The 22081-nt window shown below is 38.6% G+C and overlaps 1 protein-coding gene across 2 annotated transcripts in view; it reads left to right on the top strand.

The window, feature by feature from the left end:
• Window positions 1-22081, top strand: part of Slc9a6 (solute carrier family 9 member A6) — a 59186-nt gene that overhangs the window by 11202 nt on the left and 25903 nt on the right. For both annotated transcript variants that reach the window (XM_057759334.1, XM_057759335.1), the window contains exons 3-10: window positions 2069-2146; window positions 2456-2532; window positions 2831-2943; window positions 8371-8476; window positions 15067-15208; window positions 18425-18530; window positions 18809-18897; window positions 21836-21949. In XM_057759334.1, coding sequence (XP_057615317.1) covers window positions 2069-2146; window positions 2456-2532; window positions 2831-2943; window positions 8371-8476; window positions 15067-15208; window positions 18425-18530; window positions 18809-18897; window positions 21836-21949 — 825 coding nt within the window. The remainder of the gene's footprint in view (window positions 1-2068; window positions 2147-2455; window positions 2533-2830; window positions 2944-8370; window positions 8477-15066; window positions 15209-18424; window positions 18531-18808; window positions 18898-21835; window positions 21950-22081) is intronic.

Raw genomic sequence — 22081 nt, 5'->3', positions numbered from 1 at the left:
AACTGTAATTTTTTAATATTTAAAATAATTAACTTTTAAATGTAATAAAACCTGTTACTAAATATCATGCTGTTGGGGTGGACCTGTCTATGTTTTATTTTCATGATTAAGGCCAAAATCTATAACTCTCTTTATTTATACTCTCTATATAATGTTTTTATAATTGACAGTGGTCAGGACCTGACTTGAGAAGAATATGTAAGCATTTCTTCAATTTGCAGATGGCCCTATTGCTTTAGGGTACACTAATACATTGGGTTCAACTTCTGGGGCCCCAGTAAGAGCTTCAGTTACTGTACCATGCTTCCTATGGGAGGTTGGGTTGCAGTCTCACTAGCTCAAGATTCCTGGGAATGCTTGCTTGTGTTCCGCTCAGTTTCTCTGAAGCTGCTCAGTACCACTTCACACACTGCTCTGTTTTCACCTGCCCTTTGTCTCCTGTCTTCTTGTTAGCAGTACCTGATTTTTATAGTCTCTTGATTGTGTTCTTGTCTTAGGGTTTCTATTGCTGTGAAGAGACACCATAACTTCGGCAGCTGATAAAGGAGAACATTTTTCTCAGGGCTGGCTTACAGTTCCGAAGTTTAGTCTATTATCATCATGAGGGAAACATGGCAGGTGGATGTGGTGCTGGAGAAGGAGCTCAGAGTCCTGCAGCAGGATGGGCAGGCTGTGGGAAGGGAGAGACACCAGGACTGCCTTGAGCATCTCAGACCTCAAAACCCACCCCAGTGACACACTTCCTCTAACAAAGCCACACCTACTCCAGCAGGGCCACACCTCCTAATGTTACTTCCTATAAACCTATAGGGGCCATTTTCTTTCAAATCACCACAGTTCCTATCTGTAATGTTTTTTTTTTTTTTAAAAAAAAACAAACCCACAAACTTTACTTTGCAACCAGAGTACTTAGCAGCTATGGAAAAGTCCAGTCCTTAGAAATTTCTAGTATGGTTAAGTGGATAGCTGCATTGCATTCATATCAAATTCTTCTGTAACCTTCAGAACAGAAAGGGCCATCTGCATTGTTAAAACAAGTAGGTTTTAAAATGAGTTGACTGTGAGGAGTGAAAATTTTGAGTTGTATAAAAAGTTTTAACTAACTACAGTATTATGCTATGTAGCATTTATAGAGATTCCCCATGTAATCCTTTAGTCAATGATAAGTATAGCTCTGAGTTCTGTTTTTGAATTTAGGTCTCTTTTATATAAAGCTAAAATATATTTATGCTTTTTCCACTTTTTAAGATTTAAATTTTTTTGTTTTGAGACAGAGACATGCTATGTGGCTTTTGCTGGTCTGTTACTAAGTAGTTCAGGCTGACTTTGAACTCATAGCAATTCTCCTGCCTCAGACCGTTCCCAACATTTAGGGATTAACAGGTGTGTATTATTTATGTTCTGCTAAGAATTTTAATGTAATATTTTTGTACAGTTTCCATAGAAATGGTATAACTCATTATTTTAGCATTATCACCCTAAATTTTATTGAGACGTAGGACAATAGCTATCCTGTAACACAAAATTTATGTGCCTAAAACATGGAAGGATTAGATTCCCTATTTACTTTTAAGTTAGCATATAAAATAATGGGTTTTATTATGTCATTTTCATATGTATGTGTCATTATACTTGGATCTAATTTGTCTCCCTCTCCTATTGCCCTCTACATGCGCACGCGTGCGCGCACACACACACACACACACACACACACGCACGGAGTGAAAAGAAAGATTGCTAAATGAGACAAGAATCTTTGCCAAATGCACATGAATTAGGATGTTAAAATCTAGGATAAGCAAAGAATCATAAAAATCCTCTAAATCTACCCAGTTAATAAATGTGCTAATGAAGTGAATAGTTATCAAAAGAAGAAGTGCAAATGGTCAATAAATAAAGTGTTCAGCAGCAGAGAACTGCAAATTTAAACACCTATATGAAATGTTTTGAAGCTTACTCAGAAGCATTCTGCTGTTAACCATTTTAACCTTGAATCTTTTTCCTTTCGATAGTTTGATAGTGAGATATTCTGAAGGAAATAATCTCAAAGAATTCTGTGTTTTAACAGGTTACTTTTGACCCGGAAGTCTTTTTCAACATACTGCTTCCTCCTATCATATTTTACGCAGGTTACAGTCTGAAAAGGGTAAGTGCTTTTTGCATTTCCTCTGCTTTAACTAGCCTTAACTTTCCCATGCTTTGATAGGTCTTAAATGTCCCATGCACTTCTTAATACTTGCCAATTCAGAAACAGGCCATGTCTTCCAAGTTCTCCTTCCTTTTCTCCTTGTCTTTTTGAAATGTTGAAATTTATGCCAGGACCAGAATGCTTTCTCTGACTGACTTCTTCTAGAGAACGATGCTTTTAATATTAGCATAGCAAAGTACAATAGAAAAATGTTCTTTCTCAATACTTGGTAGATATTCTAACAGAGCTTAACTTCTTTTTTGTCAGAGACATTTCTTCCGGAACCTTGGGTCTATCTTAGCATATGCCTTTCTTGGAACAGCGATTTCTTGTTTCGTTATTGGGTAAGATTTGAAGCTTGAAATGCCTTTTAGGCTTCAGATTTCCTAAAAGAATACCTTTGGCTTGTGTTTATGTGTTGTTGTAATCTCAAATGTGTTTTGAGAACTTTTGTGGTACTCATTAGTAATAAGTTTTTTGACTTTTCCTTAAACCTAAAGTATTAGCCATATTTAGGTACTTGTTAATTCAACCTAGGATTAATGACAGAGTACTATAGTAGATTCCTTTTCTTGTCCTTCCTTTATTCTAACTTCTTTAGTAGTCGGCATTTTTATAATATAGGACTGTGTTTATTGTCAGGTCCATAATGTATGGCTGTGTAACCCTGATGAAAGTGACTGGACAGCTCGCGGGAGATTTTTACTTTACAGATTGCTTGCTGTTTGGTGCCATTGTATCAGCCACAGACCCAGGTATGTTTTTGGAATGGAGTGGAAATGCTTCACTTTGCACTGTTTCCAGTCAAAGCCCGTGTGGATGCTCCTTTGGGGTGCAGAATAAGGATTAGCACTATGCTTTCCAATTGTGGAGGAATAAAAATTTCTTCATTCCTTTTGGTTTAAGCGCATATTTGGTTGTTTTACTTTTTTTATTACATTTGCTATAACTGGTTCACCAATTGATGCTATTCTTATTAGAGCTATCAAATATTTTCTTCAGAAATTTAAATTGGTCTTCATATTCTAGTGATTGAATATAACAAAAGAAAAGCTAGGTTATAGTTTTTAAAATTGATTATATATTTCCTTTTGCATTTCTAGGCAACCATTTCTCTGAAAATCTTCTGTTTATATCCAACTGTCTGCATTTTACAGTAGAAAAGAATTTGGACTTTTATTTGTTTGTTTATCGAGACAGGGTCTGGTAGCCCAGACTGACAAGCTGGCCAGTAACTCACTAGGTAGCCAAGGATAATTTAGATAAGCTTGAGCTTCTGACCTTGAACTTGTCTTCCCTTCCTTAGCACTGGGTTGATTGGAGTGTGCCACCGTGCCTGGTTTGTGCAGCACTGGGGATCAAACACAGGGCTGTGTGCATCCTTGGCATGCACTCTACTGTTCTTTTGCTACAGGGCCTTACCGTAGCCTAGGCTGGCCTCAAATTCCTGACAGTCTCCTACATTGGCACTGTACATGCTGTGATTGCAGCTTTAAAGTGGCTACTGTAAGGCAGCTATGCTGATAGGAGTGGTCTTCAGTATTACAAAATTGGCCTCATGGCTATAAAATTGTTATTGACAAAGCTTGCTTCTTTGTGATTTCATTGTGAAATCTCTAAGAATTTGTGTTAGTTAATAAATTTAATTGCTAATGAAGTTAAAAAAATTAAATGTGTATTGGTAAACTAACAGCTATATTCAAGTGAAGAATCTGTAGAAAATTTAGAATGAAATGGTTGGGGTTAACATCCAGAATATATACAGAGTTCAGTAAGGTCAAAACTAAAGGAATAAGTAGTCCAATCATTATGCTGTTTGATGAACTGATAAGATATTCCTCAAAAAATGTGTAAATGGCCAATAAGTACATTTTAAAAATGTTCCAGCCTGGTCTACAAGAGCTAGTTCCAGGACAGGCTCCAAAACCACAGAGAAACCTTTCTAGAAAAACCAAAAAAAAAAAAAAATGTTCAATGCTTTTAGTCATTGGAAAACTGGAAATCAAAACTGCAGAGATTCCCTCTCACCCCAGTCAAGATGTCTATCATCGAGGAAACAAATAAAAACATATGTTGGTGAAGCTGTGGGATGGGGTGGAAGAACTCTTTCTGGATGTGGTGACGTATGCCTGTAATTCTAGCATTTGAGAAGGTAAAGCAGGTGGATTGCTATGAGTGTCAGGATGGTTTGGGGTACAGAGTAAGAGCCTCAAGAAAAGGGAACCTTAAATACTTAGTTTAACTAATTTTATTTATTAAAATTAGTTTAATAAATAAACTAATTTATTAGTTATAAATTATAACTAATTATAAGGAATATAAATTAGTTCAACCACTATGGAAATCAGTTTGGGAGTTCCTACAAAACAAACAACCTAAAGCTGGAACTACTTTATGATCCAGATGTATTCCCCTTTAGGTCTAAGGAATGTAAATCAGCATACTGCAGAGATACCTGCACAGCCATGTTTATTGTGGTACTATTCATAGTAGCATGCTGTAGAATCAGCCTGGGTATCCATCTACAAATAAATGATAAAGAACGTGTGACATGTACACATAGATGCATACATATACACCATGGAGTCTTATTTTGCATAAAAAATACAGTTATGTCATTTTCAGAAAAATGGGTGGAACAAGAAATCATGTTAAGTGAAATAAGCCAGACTGAAAAAGACAAATGTCACAGATTTTCTCTTGCTTGTAAAGCAAAATTTAAAAAGAACAACCATGGGGGGGGTGTTGGGCCACGGAGGAGGGAGAGGAAGCTTTAGTTAGGATGTAAAAACAAGAAAATAATAAAAAAAAAGAAAGAAAAAGAAAAACCATGGAAATAGAAGGGGAGTTATTTGGAAAGAAAGGGAACAAGCTTATTAGAAGGACAAGTAATGGTAGTGGGAGGAGTCTGACCAATGTACATTATCTATATCTATATACAGATAAATATATACAAACACACACACACATATATATATATATATATGAAAACATCATAGTGAAACCCATTAGTTTGTACAATTAACAGACAGTAATGAAAGTAAATTGGAAGAAAGACCAGCATAGGGGCAGACTAAAGGTTTTTTGCTCTTCTTTGCTTGGTGTTGGGAGCCTTGTTCGTGGTCAGCAAGTGCTTTGTCACTGACCTATGTCTCTATCCCCTAGACTGAAGATTTAAAACCTGGGGTCAAAGTTTTCTTTTACTATTAGTCAGGATTTGGTAGAGGTTTGTTCTGTTTCAACTTTTGCCCTTGTGAGTTAATCATCTTCTTTAATTGTCACAGAGCACAATGGAAACGCGTGTCCTAAGGTTATCTTTGAATTCCTTCCTTAACTCTAATAACACAGGGAATGATAGAAAGGGGGAAAATGTGTTCCATATGCTAGAGATAATTCTAAAAGATTGCTTAGAGCTCACTAGGTAGAGTGGTACATGCTCATAATTTCCACACTTGAAAGTGGAGGCAGGAAGTTCAAGAATTTGTCTCCAGCCTGGGCTATCTAGTGAGACTGATTCAAATGAATATTTAAAAAGCCAAATGAATAAACAAAAAGAGTTCCCAGAGGGTCATTTCAGACAGACATTTGTATGGTTTAATATTTTTATTTTTTGTAGTGTTAAGGATAGATAGAAGAATGTAGGGTCTCAAGTATACTAGGCAAGCAGTCCGTGGCTGAGCTATATCCCCAATCCCTTTGGTGCTAATTAATTAATTAATTTTGTATTGGATTTATGTGTGGTGCATGTGTTCCTGTGAGTATATGTATACGTATGTGCATGCGTGTGGGTGTCTTCCTCTCTCTCTCTCCACCTTAGATTTTGGAGACAAGATCTCTCAGTGAACCTGGAGCTGACCAATGTCTAGACTGGGTGGACAGTGAGCTCCAGGGTCTTCCTGTGTCTCCCTCCCCAGCACTGGGATAACAGGTGTACTTGTTATGTGCCTTTCCATGTGGGTACTGAGGATTTAAACTCGGGTCTTCATGCTTGTATGGCAAGTACTTTACTAACTAAACCTTGGCCCTAGCCCTAATATTTTTGACTTTTGATACAGAGCCTTACTAAGTCCCTAAGGCTGGCCTTTAATTTACTCTCTAGCCTAGGCATTCCTTGAACTTGGTGTTGCCTTAGTTTAATATTTTGTTTTGATTTCTTTTGTTTGTAATTCAAGGTGAGCTGATACTCATAGCCCAAGTTAGCCTCCAACTAATGGTAATCCTTCTGCCCCAGTCCCCCGAGTACTGAAATTATAGGGAGGAGCCATCACGCCTAGTTGTAGCTTAATGTTTTTTTTTTGTTTTTTTTTTTTGTTTGTTTGTTTTTTTCGAGACAGGGTTTCTCTGTGGCTTTGGAGCCTGTCCTGGAACTAGCTCTGTAGACCAGGTTGGTCTCGAACTCACAGAGATCCGCCTGCCTCTGCCTCCCGAGTGCTGGGATTAAAGGCGTGCGCCACCACCGCCCGGCTTTAGCTTAATGTTTTTAAAAACTGGTATCATATTGTTTCTTTATAGACTGCACCGAGCCTGGCCCCTTATATTTTTCAAGAAGCCAGTGACCTCGGATAGAAGCAGGTGCCTTGATCTTTCTAAGGCAACAGTACTTCAACCTTCTGGTTTTGTTTTAGTTGAAGTATTTCCTGACTATCTCAAGTAATAATCTTTTGTTTAGATAAAGTTTGACAAATTTCTTTTCTAGATTATGTAATTTCTCTAGTTGTATTATTTTGCATTATCTTTTTAGAAGTTTGAGCCATAGGTTCTCTATTCAAAATTCAACAGTATTTTTCCACTCTCCTTTTTTTTTTTTTTTTTTTTTTTTTTTTTTTTTTTTTTTTTTTTTTTTTTTGGTTTGCTTTATAAAATCCTATTCTTGGGGATGGAGTGATGACTCAGAAATTAAGAGCATTAGTTGCTCTTCTAGAGGACCCAGGCTCAAGTCCCAGCACCAATTATCCCGTTCCAGAGTATTCAGTGCCCTCTTCTGGCCTTTGTTTGTACCAGCAACTCACATGGTACACGGATGTATATGTAAACGAGATACTCACACACTTAAAACAATAAAATAAAATCTCCCTCAAATAAATTTTTCTTTGAAGGGTTTAATTTTTTCTTTATTTTGCATGTATGGGTGTTCTACATGCATGAATGTCTGTGCACCATATGCATGCCTGGTGTTCGAGGAGACCAGAAGGGGTTGTCAGGCCCCCTGGAACTGGTGTTAGAGATTGTTTTAAGCCTCCATGTGGATGCTTGGTACAGAGCTTGTTTCCTGGAAGAAGAGTCTGTGCTCTTAACCCCCAAGTCACTTCTCTGGCCCCCAGTTTTTCTTTGCTTCTCAGAAATTCATGCATGTATATGTAGATGTGTGACTTATCCGCACTTTGATATGTCTACTCCTGTGTTTTGTAATAAAAATTATATCTTTTAAAACACAAACTTTGTTTTTATGTTTCCTATTTGAAAATACTCTCTTGTTTCTGGCTTTATTAATTTTTCATATCTGCTTGAATTTATTTAATGGGTGAGCAATATGTGACCCAGGAATGAAAGTTTGCAATGTATGATATCAATCTTATCTGATTCTAATATAATTGCTTTCCCCAAAGACGCGAGTATTATGCTTTCTGTCCTTACCCTGTAATATCCTGATATGTTGGTTTCTTCATCAGTTAAATATGGCAGTTGCTATTCTGATCATAAATCTTGTGCCAACCAAAAAACTGAAGTTGCATTTTCATTTCCTTAGGTCTTTACTAAAGTTGGTATGGTTTTAATTTTCAGGTTAAATAAAAGCAAGTCATAAAGCTCCAAGGGAAAAGGGGTGTTTTTACAGAAAGAGATACTTTTCATATTTTCTTCTTTATTAAAGATTAATTGCTAATTTGTAAGAAGTTCTGAATATATTCTTTATAGAAAATAAGTGTACAAAACCAGATTTCAAATTTGCATGAGGACTATAGGGCAACTCAGTCCTTCAAGATTATTTTCAGTTGTTTTTGAGAACGGTAGTGTTGCATGTAAGTCAATTAAGAACAAATATTGTCAGAAAATTACTAAATCTGTAAATCAGTAAGAGAGCGTTAGAAGGGAAAACATGCATTTCAAAATAATATCTAACAGCTATTGAGGGACAGATGCTGGGCTTGTGATGTCTAAGTATTCTGATTCTTTCTGTCTACTAGTGACTGTCCTTGCCATCTTCCATGAGCTCCAAGTTGATGTTGAACTCTATGCTCTTCTCTTCGGTGAAAGTGTCCTCAATGATGCCGTTGCCATAGTGCTGTCCTCGTGAGTGTTGATTTTCTTTTTATACTCTGAATAATACATGCAAGGGTACTAGCTTCTGAAATTCAGTTGTTGAATAAAGTACATTATGAATAGAAATATTTGGAACAATGAGTCCTTTTACCTTGCTCTGGCAGGAACATGTGTTTTATGGATAATTTGGAAAAATGCATGGAAAAAATGAAAGAAAAATTGACATATTCCCATCATATAGAAATAATTCCTATAAAAATTTTAGGGACGTTCCTTCTACTCCTTTCTGCTTGTAATGTATTTACATAATAGCCATTTTAATGTCTGTAATTTTATTATCTGTTTAACATTAAAACACAAATACTTTTTTGCTTAGGCTTAAGTTTTGAATTTGAAAAACTACATGAAAAGGTTTGTATAGAAATTCTGTTCTTTGCCACGCAGTGGTGGTGCACGCCTTTAATCCCAGCACTTAGGAGGTAGAGGCAGGAAGATCTCTGTGAGTTCAAGGCCAGCCTGGTCTACAGTGCTAGTTCTAGAACAGCAGTGGGTACACAGAAAACTCTCTTGAAAAACTAAAGTAAGAAAAAAATAGAAAGGGAAGAAAAAAGGGAAGTTCTGTTCTTACTTTCTAAACCTTGTTTTCCTAGCAGCTTCCTAGAATTGTTCAATAAAAAGTTTCTTTTATGATTTACTATTTCTTTAATTCCAATCGTAGGGATTTTTTTTTACCTCTTTTTATTTTTAATTTTTGGCAGTTTTGGGGATATAGTCTTGCGCATGCCTGATCCCCAGCCACCCATTTTTTATTTTGAGAAAGTAGCTTATACATAGGTGTATTCTAGCTTTATTTTCATATCAAAAGAATTTGTTCTTTGCAGCTTTGCGGTATTCTTTATGATCCACACTGTAATTCTTTTCTCTCTTTCTCAATCTCTTACTACTGGCTGTTGAAGAATTTTCAGTCCTTTACTTTCCCAAAGGAAGTTATAGTGTTTAACCTACAACTTTCTTCATTTTGCAAATATAGGTATATAGTAGGATAAATTCTTAGAAGTGACTGAGATTTGTGGTCGCTTTAAAGGATTAATGTGATTTTAGTTTTATTTAATATTGGTAAATTGCCAGTTAAAGTATTGTATCATTTTATACTTCAACCACCATGATATGAGAATATCTCTTCCTTCAGAGCCTCCCCAGTAAACTATTATATATTTTGGAGACAGGGTTTCTCTGTGTAACAGCCCTGGCTGTCCTGGAACTCGCTTTGTCGATCAGACTGGCCTTGAACTCACTAAGATCCACCTGCCTCTGCCTCCCAGGTGCTAAAATTAAAAGTGTGCCTCACCACCGCCTGACTTTTGTTGATAATAATTGTTGAATGAGTAATTTCTCTTATCTAATTATAGAAATTGCTGTATGTGTTGTTACAAGGTATTTGTAGGTGGAAGGTATTCTGCACCCCGGACGAACTCACTCTTAACTAAGGGCATACACAGTCATGTGGGCAGCTGCCCTCACCTTACACTAAAACTTGCCATAGCAAAATGAAAAAACCCTTCACAGTTTCTCATTACTTTAATTTCTTTCCTTAACTTCTATTTTGTTAGCTCTAAAAGAGTCCTAAGTCATGGACTCTGTTTTGCACAAGCTGACTGCCACTCTTGCCTTACTGTGCAGTGAGAAATTACCCTTTCACATATATAACACCAAGCCCTTCAGGGAGCTGGATAGCAGTATTTAAAGTTCAAATCCCTTTTTGTGAATGCTCTGTGTGTTGCTTCCTTCCCTGGTCCCACAGTTGTTTAGTCCCAAATAAACACACAGAGGTTTACATTAATCATAAACTGGTTGGTCTAGTAGCTCGGGCTTCTTATTAATTCTTATAACTTATATTAGCCCATAATTCTTGTCTGTGTTAGCCACGTGGCTTGGTACCTTTTTTAGCGAGGCAGTCACATCTTGCTCACTCTGTGTTTGGCTTCTTCTGTATCTGGATGATGACTGAATACTGAAACTTCCCTCTTCTCAGAATTCTTATTGCCCTGCCTCTACTTCCTGCCTGGCTACTGGCCAGTCAGCATTTATTTAAAATACAAGTGACAGGGTACAGACCATTGTCCCAGAGCACTGTTAGACACAGCCAGAATTTCTTATAATTAAATCAAGAAATGGAACCTAATGGCTATGACTAATATTGATGCTGATGCTGAATGTGAGTACCTTCAATGATGATAGGAGCAAAATCAAAGTTGTATACTATATAAAAGGAAGACCACATGGGCAGTGTAATTGTAATTTATATAGTTCAGAAACATGAAAAGATAAAGATCACTGAAGCTTCTAGTATATAAGTACACCTGTGACTCCACTTCTAAGTGATTATCCCAGACAATTAACTTTACAATTTAATCATCAACTGATAAGCATTCCCTTCCTTTTGCTCTAATGAGTTAAGAATCCTCCCTCCCCAAAAAATCTTAATTCTGTTCTGGTCCTATCTTAAATGGCTGTTCACTGTATTTTACATTTTTCATCAATAAAATAACCCATTTCCTGTAACTTTAGCATATGATCAGTGTTAAGAAAAAGGAATACACAGCAAACATTTGAGCTTTGGTGATGAAGCAATTTGTTTACAAGAGAAAGCTTTCCCATGGATGTTTTCACAAAGGGCCACACTTTTCCTATTATAGCCTTTCTCAGACTGGGTTCTTGGAGTGAATAAAGCCTTCTAGAAAACAATTTGAAAGATTTATTTCTTAATCCTCTTAAGGATAATACATCAGTAGTAACTTTCTGAATTAATTCATGCCATCTCTGCTGCAGCCTTCACGGGAGGTATAACAGGGGAGCTGTTAGCTATGTGTCTTGATGGAGCTGAGCAGATGAGTTCCTGCCCCCAAATGAGAGGGAAAGCAGTTGTGTTGCTCCGTCACAGGAAGTTACTAGATGGCGGTATTTAGTGGTATATTGACAGTCATCTTGCATTCACCTTTGATGCCTTTCAAAGGATGTTAAGTATACTTGTATTGCAATCCCTTAGTTTGATAATTGCTGTTTATATTCTATAATTTGTGAGAGAATTGTTTGGAAATTAACAAATTAAGGCAACATGTTAAAATTTATAAAATTTATTTTGGAACTTGTTTATGTTTCTGTTTAGTGGAAGCCAATTCTCACCTTCCATCATGTGGGTTCCAGGAATTGAACTTGGGTTATTAGGCTTGGCAGCAAGTGTCTTTACTCACTGAGCCATCTTGTTGACCCCAAAGATATGTTTTAAAGTAAAATTTCTAGGCCAATGGGTATAAACTTTTAAAAAGTCAGTGACATTGCCATATTTCTCTCCAGAAATGGAGGCTGTTTTGGAAGCTCTTGATCAGCACATAAAGAGTTGTAGATGAAGTAATACTCTGTTTCCATGAAAACAGCACAAAGAAATAGACCAGAGTATAAAAGCCAAAAAGATACTATTCCATGATGCTGTAGAAGCAAATATTAGGAGGAGCCTTGAAAAGTTCAATTTATGTTTTTATTTTTACTGTTGTCTTACAGGAATAAAGTAAACAGGGCCTTTTACATTCCTTTTGTATGCTAGGCAAGTGCTCTGTTACTGAACTTTATCTCCAGGCCCTAGAAGCAAATTTTAAAGTCTAGCTATGTGCAAATGGTTAAGTAAATTATGCCTGTTAATACCATTTTAAAGTCTTAAATATCTTTGTTTTGTAACTCTTGTGTCATTGTTCATTGAAGGAAGCAGAGTTCAAAACTAATACTGCATTAAAACTAGGCATAGTGATACACATTTGTATTGCCAGCACTTGGCTGGTAAAGGCAGAAAGATCAGTAATTCAAGGTCATCCTCAGCTACACAGCAAGTTCAGAACCAGCCTAGAGTACTTATAGAACCAAGATTCAAAGAATGCAAAACATTATGCATGTAACAAAAGAAGAGAAAATAAATACAGAAGGATAATAAGACGTATCTGTTAAGGCAGTAGATGATGGGGTGAATTTTCCCTTGAGCCATATGTTACATTAATATTTGATGTGAGATGTCCTTCTGTGTATGTGTTATTTTTATTGGCTAATGAATAAAGCTGTTTCGGCCAATGGCTTAGCAGAATATAGCTAGGCTGAAGGAGATATATATAGAGAGAGTAAGCAGAGTCAAGAAGACACCATGCAGTGGCTGAAGGAGAAAGATGCCAGTCAGAACCTTACCCAGTAAGCCATAGCCTTGTGACGATACTCAGATGAATAGAAATGGGTTAATTTAAGATATAAGATCTAACTAGAAATACTCCTGAGTCATTGGCCGAACAATGTTGTAATTAATATAGTTTCTGTATGATTATTCGGGCCTGGGTGTCTGGGAAACAAACAGTCTCCACCTATAAATATTAGGATTTTTTGAAAAGTATTTATATAAATATTTATGCCACAAGATGGGATATGGAAAAAAATGAGTTAAGATTTCAAGCCAGAGGCCAGCATTTCCCTAAAATAGAAGACACAAGCCTATCATGTTTTCCATGTGTTCTTCATTTTAGGGGTTAAAGAATAAAATAATGATTAGTGTCAAACTGGAATTTAGACTAGTCCAAAGAGAACAATCTCAGGAGACAAAGCATACATATTATGATTTATTCAGTATTTTGAAAAAAATTATCAAAGAGGATGAAAGTTGCATAGAAAAGTATGTTTTCCTTCCTGTAGAGTATTTTAGTGTTACATAGCATAGTTATATCACATTTGTAGCTGAGGTTTTCTGTCCTGCCAGCCAGGTCCCCAAATAACTACACTGAGTCTTGTTATTAATTAGAAATGCTTGGCCAATAGCTTAGGCTTGTTACTAACTACCTTACATTTTAAATTAGCCCGTTTCTATTCCTTTACTTGCTGCCACGTGGCTCATGGCTTGTTACCTCATTTTGTACACATTCTGTTTCCACTGTGTCAGCTGGCAACTCCTGAGGCTCAGCCCTTCTTCTTCCCAGCATCCTCCGAATCTGGATACCCCAGCCAATCTCTCCTACCCAGCTGTAGACCAGTCAGCTCTTTATTAATCAATGGGAGAAATATGTATTTACAGTGTACAAAGATTGTTCCACAGCACACTTACAATGGTGTGACCTTTTGTATATATGTAAACATAACATGCTATTAAAGGTCATTCCATGTTTATCAAAATAATATATACACTTTTAGTTCCAAAGTAATCTAGGTATTTTGAGCATTTAAACACAAATTGTAAAAACTTGATTCAGATTGAGAGTTTGAAATTTCTTAATGCTGTTACTAGAAATTGATGTTGGGCTTTAATCAAATAGATGCTAATTAGGAAATTGTACTCTGGTCTTAAGTTTTTAACAGTTTAACCTGGGAGATACAAAAAGAATTTGTTATGCATAGAATAGATAATATACTTTTAGCCTTGAACCAGAAAACAATTATAGTAAGCACAGAGTGAATTCTTTATATTCTTAGGAATGTGTTTTTCTTCCTCTTCCTTAACGTGGCTTGTATAATGTCTTTGAATCTGCACTTTTCATGAATCTGGTACCTGAATTAACTGAGATGAGAATTGATTCAGTAACAGTAAACACTGTTAGCAGAGACCTACTGATAAAGCTGGTTTTCTTGGTTATCTTTATTTCCTGGGGTGACTGTTAGAAAAGCTCTTTCCAGACCATGTTTGGAATTTGAGTTCAAAACAGATTGTTCATTTTCATTGCCTGGCTTGACTTGGTTCAGAGTGACTCTTAGTTGAGGGTTGAGGATCCAGCTAGGTATGTCTAAAGAACTCTAGAGTGGATCCTAATTCCTTGGAAGGTCTCTGAGCCCATTTGCTTAAAGAAGTCTGTTTTAGTGAGTAAGTACATATTAGGCATTTGACCCATTCTGGCATTTTAAAAGTTGGAAAAATCTTTCATTCCCCCCCCCCCCATTTTCCCAAAAGAGGAACCCTATGCAATGGAGTTGAATATTGAGCATTTTTTTTTATTTTTATGTTCTCATGCCTCTTCAGGAAACAAGTAGGGTTTGTTTGTTTGCTTGTTTTCATTAGTGTATTAGGGCTTTGGAGCCCTCAGAACACATAATTCTTAAACATAATCTCTCTCTCTCTCTCTCTCTCTCTCTCTCTCTCTCTCTCTCGCACACACGCACACACACACACACACACAGGGGCCAGGAAACAGGGAGGGAGGGAGGGAGGGAGGGAGGGAGGGAGGGAGGGAGGGAGGGAGGGAGGGAGGATATCCTAGTATTGAGGATGAAGAGGCTTGGCACAGCTTTTTCCTCTTGAAAGCTATATTTTCCTTCTAGCTGTATGTGCTGCAGGATTTTTTGTAGCCTTTTGTAATTCACATACAAAGAGTTGGGGGGGGGTTCTTCTGATTTTGTCATTAAATGCTTCCAGTTTTTGGTTTTTTGTTTGTTTTGTTGATACAGGTTGTCACTTTATACCCAAGGCTGTCCTAGAACCAGAGCTCCTCCTGCCTTAGTCTCTCAAATGCTGAGGTTGCAGGTGTATGCTATTAAATCCAGATTTGGATAATATTTTAAAAGTGAAAGTTGCTACTAGAATTGAGAGTAATCTTGTCTTTTTGTAGGTCAATAGTGGCATACCAACCAGCTGGAGACAACAGCCACACCTTTGATGTCACAGCCATGTTCAAATCTATTGGAATCTTCCTTGGGATCTTCAGTGGATCTTTTGCAATGGGTGCTGCTACAGGAGTGGTGACAGCTTTAATATCCTTTTATTCTAGTTATTTTTTTCTTCTTAACCTACTGAGGTAGTTCAATGAGGCATGCTTTTTCCAAGTTCATGCCTAGAATTGCTTTTATAGTTACCAATCTTTTAACTAAGAAGTTGTTCTGAAAACATGAAACAAAAATCTTTGTTAATATGTCACTTATTGAATTCCATTGTTTACATAGGCTCAACGTCTTAAAACGTGTGTGGGGAGTAGGGTATCATGTAATTCAAGCCGGTCTTGAATTTACTATGGAGCGGAAGATGACTGGGAAGTTCTGATCCTCCTGTGTCTTCCTCCCAAGTGCTAGGAGTATAGGCATACACCACCATACCCAGTTTATGCATTGTTTAGGCAAGCCTTCTGCCAACTGAACTACATCCCCATCCCTCACCCCCTCCTCTTTTGCCTGTATATATGTCTGTGCCCTATGTGCATACATGATGCCTACAGAGGCCAGAAGAGGATGTTGGGTCTCTTGGAACTGGAGCCACTGGGGGTGTAGGTGATTGGAACTGAATCCAGAGCCTCTGCAAGTGCATCCAGTTTTGTTAACCTGATAGCCATCTCTCTAGCCCCTAACCCCTTTCTTGAGACTGGATCTTATTATGGTAGCCCAGATTGCCCTCAAATTCATGATCTTCCTGTGTTAGCCTACTGGGTGCTAGAATTGCTGTCATGTACCACGATGCTAAAATGCCCCTTAACTGTCACTGTCACAGAGCTAGCCCTTTGAGGATAATTTTTTTTGTTTTTTGTTTTTTTTTTGTTTTTTTGAGACAGGGTTTCTCTGTGGCTTTGGAGCCTGTCCTGGAACTAGCTCTGTAGACCAGTCTGGTCTCGAACTCACAGAGATCCGCCTGCCTCTGCCTCCCGAGTGCTGGGATTAAAGGCGTGCACCACCATCGCCCGGCCTTTGAGGACAATTTTTAAAGTTATTGATTAAATTGGAGTAAATAGACTCCCCAAAGTCTTTGGGTATTCTGTATGACTGACCATCTTTGTCACCTGTGTCTCCTTGCTTGATAGAACAAACAGAAAATGTGTGGTTCCTGGGTGAGCACATATATGTGTCATCCTGCCTTTCTTCCGCTCGCCCTTCCTTCCTTCCTTCCTTCCTTCCTTCCTTCCTTCCTTCCTTCCTTCCTTCCTTCCTTCCTTCCTTCCTTTCTTCTGTCCTTCCTTCCTTCTGTCCTTCCTTCCTTCCTTCTGTCCGTCCTTCCTTCCTTCTGTCCTTCCTTCCGTCCGTCCTTCCTTCCTTCCTTCCTTCCTTCCTTCCTTCCTTCCTTCCTTCCTTCCTTCCTTCCTTCTGTCCTTCCTTCCTTCCTTCTGTCCTTCCTTCCTTCCATCCTTCCTTCTGTCCTTCCGTCCCTTCCGTCCGTCCTTCCTTCCGTCCTTCCTTCCTTCCTTCCTTCCTTCCTTCCTTCCTTCCTTCCTTTCTTCTGTCCTTCCTTCCTTCTGTCCTTCCTTCCGTCCTTCCTTCCTTCCTTCCTTCCTTCCTTCCTTCCTTCCTTCCTTCCTTCCTTCCTTCCTTCTTTCTTTTATTTTTTAAAACAATCTTTTCTCATTTTACATACCAATCCCAGTTCATTCTGCCTTTCTTGATTACAACTTTCTTTATTCACCAGCACCCTGGCCTGGGAGTCCAAAGGACCTGAGCTCTCACAAGAAATACAGGGCAAATGATTATTATATTCATTCAGAAGACATTTGCTGATGCCTGCTATATTCCAGATGCTGTATTCTAGGAATCAAAATTAACACAAACATGGCTCCTGCCTTGCAGACACAAATATGATAGTGGTTTTCACTTTTGAACCCTGGATCTCAGTGTAGGAAATATTGAGTAGGACTAGGTGAGATCCAAAGTTTCTAGCTATAAATTTTTTATTTTATTTATTTGTATGTATGAGTGTATGACACGTGTGTAGGTGTCCCCAGAAGCCAGCAGAGGACGTTGAATCCCCTAGAGCTGAGTTACGGATGGTTGTCAGCCACCCTCACAACCCAGCTGAGGCCGTTTAGATGAACATCGAATACCCTTAACCATTGAACTGCCTCTCCAGTTTCATCCAGCTCTGTCTTTTAATACATTCTCATGTAAAACATGTGTGATTCTTATTTTTTTGTTTTTGTTTTGTTTTTGTTTTTTCAAGACAAGATTTTTCTGTAGCTTTGGTGCCTGTCCTGGAAACAGGCTCTTGTAGACCAAGCTGGCCTCGAACTCACAGAGATCCACTTGCTTCTGCCTCCCGAGTGCTGGGATTAAAGGCGTGCGCCACCACTGTCCTGTATGTGTGATTCTTTTTGAATACTCTTGGTTTTATGCTGGAAGAGAGTACATTCATGACCTTTTTTTTTTTGGTTTCAACAGGGTTTTTCTGTGTTGACAGCTCTAGCTGTCTTGGAACTCATTTTGTAGTCCAGACTAGCTTCGAATTTACAGAGACCCACCTGCCTCTGCCTCTCAAATGCTGGGATTAAAGTTGTGCACCACCATGCCTGACTATCATTCATGGCTTTTTAATTGATGAGCTGAGGCATAGAGGGCAGTAAAAGGGCTTTGAAGGGAACCAGTATAGGCTTTATCTCTTCTCTGGTACAGGGTCCTCAGGGCTAGGAAGTGTATCTTGTGTGTTATTTGTTACGGTGCTGGTTCATGAACCGGCTCTATATTCTAGCCCTAGACCTATCACAACTTGGCGCCGGCTCTTCCACTGTCACCTGACAAGCACTTTTTTTGGTTACCATAAAGGAGTGAAGTTCTTCAGTTTCTTCATCATGGCATGAATGCTTTATAGTACAGATGAGTTAAAAGATCAAATAAATGTGTAATTCCATGGAAGTTACATGTTTTTATGAATGCAAATTGTTGTAGTTATGGAAACTGTCTTGCTTTGGGCCACTTTGGCATGGTTGTGTCTCAGTGTGCTGCTCTTGTCTCTGTCTCTTATTATGTCTTTTCTGGCAGAGTATATCATACCTGCAAATCCGTAGGAACGTCTAATTTGTGAGGTTTCCTCACTGATAGGAGGGCAGCTCCATAAGGTCCCATTCTAAGAATTCTTTACCGTTTTCCTTTGTGCCTTTTGTGTTAGAGAGGGTCAAGAGCCCTTCCCTAACTTTTATAATGACCTTGAATTGGCTATTAATTTACTAGTTATATTTGTGTTTTATTATATGGTTTTGTTACCAAGCTTAACAGTCTTACGTGACAAAGTTCACCAAGTTGCGGGAGTTCCAGTTGCTGGAGACGGGTCTTTTCTTCTTGATGTCCTGGAGCACCTTCCTTTTGGCCGAAGCCTGGGGTTTCACAGGTAGGTCACTGTCTATGAGGAGTGACTTAGAGAGCTCCTCTCCCAAGTGAACCAGCCTCCTTTAGTGTTTAAACATACTCGTTATGCTTGGGAGTCAGGCCAGAGGTCCAAATGTAAAAAAGATTTTCAGTGCAAGAAATTGATTCCTCCCAACAAAATAAGTCAAAGTAAATGAAAGTGTCAACATTATGCATGGAATCTTTTTCTGTAAAATAGGAGACTTAATATACAATTTAGGAGCCCTCCTCTTCCGTGAACTGACGTCTCTGTCTTTGCAGGTGTGGTGGCAGTGTTGTTCTGCGGCATTACACAGGCACATTATACATACAACAATTTGTCCACAGAGTCTCAGCATAGAACAAAGCAGGTAAGAGAGACTTTAGAGTTGGTGAATAAAATTTCCCTCCTCTGAGCAAAACAAAAGGTTTTATTTTTCAACTTAAATATCTGTGATCATTTCAAACTGATGGCTTCTCTTCCCCTGACTGGATGGGACTGGCAGGGTGCAGGATAGCAGCTTGTTGGGCAGCAGAGTAACCAGAGACTGTTAGGACTAGACTTTGGAAACTAGTCAGTTGGTTTCCCGTCTCTTCATATCTTCCTAATCCAGTGGCTGCTAAGAGGAACGATTTGAAGCCCCACTCTGACTTGGTCAGAGTTCTGCTGTGTAGCAAAGGTTAACTTGTCTGGATCTGCTAAACCACACAGGGACTAAGCTCCCTGCTCTCTTCATCCTGTAGTACTGCTGCTTCCAAGAGCCTTGAGGGGGACTGTCATTGACTGGGCACTGTGTGAACAGTCTACCTGAAAAGAATTCTGAAGGAATTAGGCGTATCATTTTCCGGTCTTAGGAGATACAGAAGACTAATTAATAAACAAAATGTATAGGAACTAGGAGCTTGCAGTTTTGCAGAAGGCTAGAAAAGGTGAGTTGAGTCTAGAAAGGAACAGTGGTAAAGCAAAATAGCAGTCTCTCTCTTTCTCGCACGTACATCCCATGCTTTGCCTAACACTGCAAAAGAAATTACGCTCCCCTTCGGGAACATTTCCATGGACGTTACACTGAATATAGAACAGTAAAATAGCCAGGGGTTTGGTAGTTTTTAGATGGCAAGGTAGACATAAAAACAGCAAGCTAAGAGCCTTGTTGGTGATATGCAACTTGCACGCAGAAAATACACATAACCACTAGGAATCATAGAGTGTGGGCCTGAGTCTGTATAGTACAGAACATCTGGAGAGAGACTAAACAGTTTGAGGCTTGAGGAGATCGATGTTAGCATAGTAGAAATGGTGCATCTAAAAGATGGGAAGGATTTGGAATGGCCTAGTGGAAACATAGGTTAAATTTGGCCTTGACTATTTTGTGAACTAGCCCGTTCTTATAATATGAAATGGTTAGGAAAAGCTCAGGAGAATTTTCTGTAAGGCTATTTGGAACTCAATTTTAGTGTCCCTTACTAAAGTTTTCTCAAGCCAGAGTCACACTCATCTTTTAATGTATGTATAGCCTATGCAGTTTGTGTACTAAACAGTTCAAGATGAGTTGTGATAGAAACTTCGTGCCTGCAACACCTAAAATGTTTACTTTCTGGCGCCTCTCCTGTGTTGAGAATTAGAGCTGAAGCTCCAATGCACCGTGGCTCTGAACACTGATTCTACTGTTTTCTAGCTATGTGATCAGGAAGAAGTTAGAGAATTCTTCCGTGTTTTTGTTTTGTCCTCTTAAATGGAGATATAATGCTACTTTCAGCCCGAGTCATGAGATTAAAATGTGATAGTGTACATGGAATTGTTGCTTAGTATGGTAATACTAAGTAATACTAAGGCCTATAGTGATAAGGAAAGAGACTGTACTTACAGCCATCAAACACACAAATAAGAATAAGAGTATATTGTCATTCAGAGAAACATATATGCCTATTTTAATGTTTGTTCTTATTTTTGGTAAGTCAATTCTGTTTTTTTTTTTGTGTGTGTGTGAAGTTTTGGGGACTGAACCCAGGGTCTCTTATTTGGTGTGCAAATATTCTACCATTGAGTTATAACCTCATACCTTCTAATTCCTCTTTAAAAAATATTTCTAACTCTGATTTGAAAAGAGTAAGTAAGCCAGATGTGAGATGTATGCCTATAATAAAAACACGTGGGAGCTGGGGAGGTGGCTCGCTAGGTAAAAGTGCTTGCTGTGCAACTGTGGGACCTGAGTTCAGATCTCTAGGATGCCTGTGAAAGTTGAATGCGTAATGTGAATGTCTGTAATCCTAGTGTTCCTAAAAGAAGATGGCAGTAGAGACAAGAACATCACCGGAAGCCTGACAGTCAGCTAGCCTGCTAGCTGCAGCAAAAACAAAACCAATCAACAGAGAGACCCTGTCTCAGACAAAGTGGAAGGCAAGAACTAACCCCTGAGATTGACACCTGACCTTCACGTACATTTTGTGACACGTACCTTTATACCCACAACACAGCACATACACACAAACCTGTACTTAAAAGGAAGTAGAATACTCTGGAATTCAAGGTCATCCAAAGCAACGTAGTAAAACTTTGCTCCTAGACTCCCCTGCAAACAACAACAGAAAGTGAAAACACCAAGGAATCTGCCCAGAGCCCTAGAGCTAGCAAGTAAGGCAGGTGTGATTTAAGCGCGGGCAGTTAGACTCCTTAGCTCAGGTTTCTCATCTTTCCTATTGTTGTGGGGCAGATGACTCCTGGGAAAGGTCAAGGGAGCGTAGAGCTTAGGGAGAACCTTCACTTCACTGGAAAATTCTTGTCCGAGGATGTGAATGGGTGGACCTTCATAGGCATCAGGGGCGGCTGCTGAGTTCATACTCCATCGAGAAGCCCTGTTGTTAAGAAGTCTTAGTCTATAAAACAAGAAGCTAATCACTCTGCCAGGGCAAAAGAAGTTGAACTGTGTTTTGTAGCCTGTAGGGGAAAGTATCTTGAAACTCAGTTTAAGTGAGGTCCTCTGGGTGGGGATGAGAAATGGGCATGAAGGGCTGGCTGCTTAGGTTTCAGAGTCATGTGTAGAAATGACGAAAGCTAGGCTAGGGCGTTCAAAAGGAAACATTGGCTTTGGGGAAGAATGAGCGATGATGAGGCCTGTGACAGGAGCTGATAGGAACGTGAGGGCACACCATTTCTGGCTCTTTCTGTGGCTTTGGAAATATTGTCTCTACATGTACTCCCCTCCGGGTCACATGATTTTAGGTGTATATATGAGCTTTACATATTTAAAATATCTGCTCATGTTTTTAGTGTGACATTTACTTACTGGAACCTTTTAAATTTCATTTCAGTTGTTTGAGCTTCTCAATTTCTTAGCGGAGAATTTCATCTTTTCGTACATGGGACTGACGCTGTTCACCTTCCAAAACCATGTCTTCAATCCAACATTTGTAGTAGGAGCATTTGTATCCTTTATCGAGTTCTTCATGTGGTTTCGGGCACGTGGTCGATAAAATACTTAAATGTGATTTTTTTCTTGAGAAATCAAGGATATAAACTGTTTTTTCCCAGTTCCATTCTAATCATTTTTCCTGTTC

This window comes from Chionomys nivalis, chromosome X (assembly GCF_950005125.1).
Source record: "Chionomys nivalis chromosome X, mChiNiv1.1, whole genome shotgun sequence".
Classification (NCBI taxonomy): domain Eukaryota; kingdom Metazoa; phylum Chordata; class Mammalia; order Rodentia; family Cricetidae; genus Chionomys; species Chionomys nivalis.
The sequence above is the reverse complement of the archived record's forward strand: the minus strand, read 5'-3'. Positions and strand labels throughout refer to the sequence as shown.